The 6546-nt window shown below is 40.3% G+C and overlaps 1 protein-coding gene across 1 annotated transcript; it reads right to left on the reverse strand.

The window, feature by feature from the left end:
- Nucleotides 1–678: 678 nt before the first annotated feature.
- Nucleotides 679–3939, reverse strand: LOC112294923 (ceramide synthase LOH1). Its single transcript, XM_024545915.3, has 6 exons — nt 3426–3939; nt 3034–3275; nt 2185–2340; nt 1642–1827; nt 1043–1224; nt 679–893 (listed from the first exon to the last, which is right to left on the reverse strand). Exons 1-6 carry the CDS (start codon nt 3588–3590, stop codon nt 844–846), a joined length of 981 nt encoding a protein of 326 aa, XP_024401683.1. The 5' UTR covers nt 3591–3939; the 3' UTR covers nt 679–843.
- Nucleotides 3940–6546: the final 2607 nt, after the last annotated feature.

Genomic DNA, 6546 nt, shown 5'->3' on the forward strand with positions numbered 1-6546 from the left:
TAAAAGCTCAATTTTACAACATTGTTTCATTATTATTGTTATTGGAGACGTACCCAATCTCTATTATAAAACATTCGTGCATGTTAAACAGCAAATTAAACTTGTACATCTTTTTTGTGGTAGACGGCACAAATTTCCACTGGTGATAAATAAACCAAATTGAAAATGCAAATGAAGAATGGACCTACGTAAAAATTATTAATGTTAACTAGTACTTAAAATTCTGAATTCATGAAATGTTAGTATTGGTAAATTCATTAAAAATGTAAATTCTTCATGTAGAATAGCTCTGGTTTGATAAAAACATGTATTATTCTACAATACGGGTAAAGATAACATATGCTTAACATATCTCACTTGAATCATCTGTAATCACAACGCATCATGTGCATGTCAAAAACTCTAGTACACACTACCCCAGACACAACTTCATATTGCTGAGTATCAACAAGTTTCTAACGAAATATAATTGAACACTTTCCATGTCAAGAAGTAACAAAAATTGGAGAAGGGAGAGAGGGAATCATCACAGTGCCCAAAAACCTAATTCTCCTGTTCAGCGAGACCTTATGGAAATTGACTTTCAATGGATCCTAGGGTCTAAAACGAGGCAGCCAAATACGAAATCAGTAACTCTCAGCCCAAATCAACAATTGACAATAATAGAAACAGACGGAGTTGAAAAGTGAATGGTAAACTTGAAACATAATATTGGCATTCAAGCAAATGAACCGTTCAAAAACATTTTTGTCAGAATGCAAAGAGAAGAATGCTTGGATCAAATTGTTGGAGTCAACAGGGTCTCTTTTAGCGGGGAATTGAGGCACTGCTAGGTGCAGATCATCACTCCTTTTTGTCTTTGTCTTCATCCACGTCTGAATCTGAATCTGAGTCTGCATATTTCAGATCCACGATGTAGGTTATTAATTTGGTGCAATGAGTGCAAGTAGGTTCTATCTGACAAGGACAACGGGACAAAAAGCCCAAACCTCGTCTTCCCCATGCAGATGTTAATATAGTTTGACAGGAAGTAGGCACGCACCAGAGCGAACATCATCAGAGACTTTCCCAGAATTTTGAATCTGCTTCTTTATCATCCTCCAGATCAGGATCCACCAATAAACGTGCAAGACTAACAGGCAGATCAGCAATGTATTTAAAATGTAATATAGATACGGTCCATTTGGATACTTGTCTTTGTCCAATACAACCAGCACCTCATACCTGCAAGAACCAACACAAACTTCCATCACAAAGTCGACGTGGTGAATGCGTTAACGATACCATATATTCGTTATTTGAACAGACATCATCAACTCATTGTTTCAATAATTGTCTCCGAAACTATTCTGGGAGGGGAGAGGAATTTTTTTATGATAAAAATACAAACAAAAACCGTAAAAGTAGTACATGAGACTGCTCCACTGTCATCGTGACATACAAGAATTAACAGAACTGCCATACTTTGTGGAACATCAACTTAAGAAAAGATAAGGCCTAAACCTATTTCACAGATTCTAGCCGAACACGTTTGTTGTGGTGGCCAGGAGACAGTATCAGAGTCAGTAAAAAAATTAAAAAAAAAAAAAAGAAAAAAAAAAGAAAAGAGATTAAGTCCGAAGAAGTAATTTAGAAACTTACGTAGTACTCCTGACAAGGACAACGGGAAAATATAGGAGTCGCAGCAGAATCCAGGAAACTGCAAATAGTCCGAAGGCGATTTCAGGTACATAATCCAGGCCGCTGTACTTAGTCAGCTTGCCAACTTCCAAGAATACATCACTCGCATCATGTACAGCAAGTATTACAGATCCTGCACGTTGTAAGCTGTAACACGTACAGAAACAGAATTAGCCTCACTAACAAAAGATGTCAGTTCGATAATTCGACTGTTTAGGCAGGAAAAATGCTTTAACTTTCTGCGAGTCCAATTAATTCCTAAAAGATTCAAGTTTACGCTGCACGAAACGTAATCCATCGAAATTAATTTCTGTGTGAAAAGACTTATCCAAGTTGCAAATCGATCAACTAACTGATAAATCCATAAAAAAATTCCAGTAACTCACGCTTGCACCACAGAAAAATTATTAGAAGAGATGTCAGTTGAGTAACATCAGTAAATGTCATACTTCACTTAACTAACAGAAGACTGAAAGGATTTGGATGGTGCATCGAGTGATTTACTTGACAATGTAAGAGACTATGAGCAGCCCGAGTGCCCCGACATGATGAGTCATACTAACACCAAAATCTTTCCGCCTTGTCTCCCAAAAGCATAGAGCAAATATGCTGTAGGTGTAGAATCCACTAGAAAAGGCGTACAACATCTTCAGTTTGAGCCTGTACGCATCGCACGAAAAAAAGTAGTGTACTCATTTGTTATAGCGGAAAAAATGAGAAGCGCCAGAAGAAGTCACACATTAGGAACCTATGATACTGTTCACAAGGAACAGAATGTATTGCAAAATATTGACTCAAGTTTTTATTTAGCGGACTTAACACACAGAAGCGATGCGCTGCGCTACACGTGATGGAGCTTGTTTCTTACTGTGTACTTTCCAAGTTCTTCCACACTCGTGGTCACTCCTCGTTGCCTTGCAGCTCGGTAGAAGCTCTGTCTACGGTAGTGTGAGTCAAGTGGTAACGAAATCTGGAGCAACGTATGCGGCCATATCGTGTTCTGTTATAAGCTAAACAAAATGCTGCACCCCCTACAATTCTCAGCCAGCCCAAACTAAGTCCGAACCAAATGCAAGGCGTTTGTAAAGGCCACACATTCTGAAATTCCGACCGTGAACCACAAACTACCAGCATTCATTCGATAACCTATTCAACGGGAATAGGACATAGCGGATTCCCTTCCCCGATCCCAACGAAACCCTCACTGCATCCACAATTTCATGGTAGAATGCCATGCACTTCTGTAGAACGAACACTCTCGTACCAAGACAGTCGATCATGATCAATGAATTCTTGAACAATCTGTAGGCAAGATTCAAAGGGGTAAGATCAAACGCAGAGACCAGCACTTACTTTGCGTTTAGGTAGGGCCATACTTGGTCGCCTGGGCCAAGGTAGAACATCTTCGTCTGCGTGAACCAAGGCTCATTGTACGTGACAGCCAAAGCAAGCAACTCGGCCGTCGAGTAATACACACACTTCCAGGCCGATTCCTTGTACTTGATTAGCTTTTTCTCGTTCTCCTCGCGCTCCACGTCCGACAGTTTCAACAAAGCCTCTGGTGATAACCCAGCAATCGATTTTCTTCCCATTCTCTGTGAACACCCAATATTACATTTCATTCTTCCACAAACACACACAAGGCATCTACTACGACTACTACCATCATCCTCATCATCACAATACAGCACCTCCAATTTAAAACAGACGACAACAGAGAAAGTGCACTATCCCTCTAAACTCACCTCGAAAACAAATTTATCAAGGACGAAACGCAAGGTAGGGAATAGGAGAGCGAAGAAAGGCACGAGCGCCAAGTCACTGATCGTGGGCTGGCTGGCTTCCTCCCATCGCGGAGGCCAGTGCCACAATCCTGGGAGCATCACCAGCTGAGGGTCCTCCGTCGTCATCGATACCCTAAAATTCCAATCGATCGATCGTCCACTGCAACTTCACGACGGACGATATGTCTCACAACACTAAAGCGGAACCGATGCGGCACGCAAAGGACACTTTGCAAGGAGCTCTGTACCCACCCGCAGCACCATTACCATTATCCGCAAGCTACACCCTGCGTGCACAGTAGGTCACTTCTCCAGCTAGAGGAGCAAAGCATCCGTATGGCATGGCTATGGCAGCGTGATCGTCGAGGTGGAGAAGGGAGCCCCGAGAAGGCTGCAATCCACGAAGACAGCTACTTGCCTCATTCCTCCATGTCCCGCCTTCCCTGCTGCTGCTGCTCCTCCTCCAAGGTGGGGCACAAGACAAAAGAAGAAGGATTTGAAGAAGCCGTGAGTAAGTACCTGGTTACGGATCCAACTGCGGGGGCTCCCTCCCTCACTCTTCATCCCATCAAAGGGGCGCGGCAGCCGCAGCGGCAGCATTCCCGCCGCTCCCCCGTTTTGGATCGATCCCATTTTGCCTCCACCTGTTCCCTCGAACCCGAAGTTGACCACGATGAACAAAGGCAGCACCTCCGCGCCCCCGTTGCTCTGCCTCTCCCAAAATGTCATGCCACGTGAGGCCACTCACTCATCCATTTGTCTCTGTGGTTACTCCTTTCAATCTTGGTTCCTTCGCCAGTCCCACAAGCAGCTCGGCCCCATCTCCGCACCCTCCTTTCCAAGTTTCATTTATTTATTTTTTAACTTTTTCAAATTGTTGACAAAGAGTGCTCAATGTGTTGAGATCATTAAATATAGCCCGTGCTCTCCATAATATTTACTGTAGAATACAGTAAATACTATAGCTATAGTATTTAGAGTCTAGTGGAGAAGTATTGATTATCCTATTCCCTTTTTCTCTTCTTGTATACAAGACACAACCAGATCAATAGATTTTTATGTGTGAAGATCTCTCTCCTTAGAAACCTTCTTGTGTGTATGACTTACTACTAATCTTGTGTGTGTATATGACTTACTATTACTCTTATGTCTTTCTAAACATTCTCAACATATTATCAATGTTAAAGTAAAAGTAGAAAAAGTTATCTTATAGAGGATATTAACTTAAATAAGTTACTAGTGGTCAAAGGTTTGACTTTTGATATATGATAAAGGCATCTAATGGATATAGGACAAAGTCATGGACCAAGAGTCAAAATCAAAAGGAGAAAGTATTAACAAGGAAATATCCAAAGACTAAGTATGAGTCATTAGTATGTGTCATAGGATACCCTCGAGGCTCATGAGATGCCAAAAAGATCTTAGGGCCACGTGTATAAAAGTCAAAGAGTGGAAGTTGTCTTTTAGGACAGTAATCACTATTTTTAAGGAATGGGTATTGGAACTGAGAGACATCTTATTCCATACTCTCTTTGTATACAACCTTGTTGATGCTAAGTATTGTGTCTTCAAAGTGCTTGTTCTTCAATAGGTTATGGGCCCACTCACCTTTACTTGTGAGTTTTGAAGTAATTGAAGTCCTTGTTGTGAGGAATAGATCTTATGGTTGTTGCTGAAGTTTGAGTTTTCTCTCTTCTAACCCTTCTTATGCATCTAGTTGTTGATGTAGTTTTTGCTCTTACTTGTTGTTAAGTGCATTGATAGTCTTGGTTGTTGTTAGACTCCATTTAATGATATTTTAGAACTTGAGTATTGTATTTCTTTGTTGAGTTTCATCATTGGTGCTCTAACTTTGTGCTTTCATATACTTAACTTCATAAGAGATTCTTCTATTATTATAAGAAGTATTTTGTGTGGTTAGATGGGTGATTGAAGAGTGGCAAAGCTTATGCAAGAGATTTAGATAGAGTATAAGACTTGTGAGAAGTCTTATATGTGACGTTTAGAGTGATAGAAGAGTGAAATCACTTGTATAATTACAAAGAGGGCATTCTGGGTTTCTGAGACAACAACACCTTCTTGTTAATTTTGAGAGTTCTATCTTCTCTTTTCTTGATTTTCTTTCACACATCCCTTCTCTAGACATGGCTTCAAGTGAAGGTGAGAGCTTGAGAGTGATTGAAAAATTTAGAAGTGACAACTTTTATCATAGGAAGAAAAAAATGGAGCTTTTGTTGGCTTCATTGGATCTTTGGGACATTGTTGATGAAAGTGAAGACCTTCCAAGTGACAATGTTGATATCAAGGTGAAGTAGGAGTACAAATGTCGTGAAAGGAAGGCTTTTGGAATGATTGCAACAAACCTTGATGATGCCAACTTTTCACATGTTATAGCTTGTAATGAACCATCGGAGGCATAAAAGACTTTTTGAAACATCTATGAGAGTAGAAACCTTGCCAACATCCTTTGGACAAGGACGAAGTTCTTGATAGTAAAGATGGAAGAAGGAAATGACTTCATGGCTCATGTTAACAAGATAAAAGCACTTGCTAACCAACTACCAATTGTTGACAAACCAATTGATGATGAGGACATTGTGTTGACATTACTCATGAGCCTTCTCGAATCCTACAACTACCTCATTGTGGCATTGGAATCCATCAACATGAAGGAGCTTACCATGAACTATGTCACGTCAAGACTTGTCCATGAAGTGACCAAGAGAAAAGAAAAGGAGCTTGCAAGTGATGATTCGACTCTATTTTCAAGACAAGACAAAGGTAGCTATTTTCACCAATAAAATAATTCAAAAAGTAATATGAAGAATTGCTATATTTATAAAAAACTAGGTTATTTTGCTAGAAATTGATAGAGGGCCAAGAAAGGAGATAGCGAGAATACAAACAATGCTAGTGATAGTTTTGGTAGAGATGAGTATGCTTTCATGGCAAGGGAAGGAGCCTCCATGGCTACTATTTCGAAGTGGATTATAGATTCAGATGTTCCTAAGCACATGATACCATACAAGTGATTATTCAACACTTATGAAGAAGTTTCAGCAACAAAAGTGTCGTTGGGAGA

The sequence above is a fragment of the Physcomitrium patens genome, chromosome 18 (genome assembly GCF_059467195.1).
Source record: "Physcomitrium patens ecotype Gransden chromosome 18, ASM5946719v1, whole genome shotgun sequence".
NCBI lineage: Eukaryota > Viridiplantae > Streptophyta > Bryopsida > Funariales > Funariaceae > Physcomitrium > Physcomitrium patens.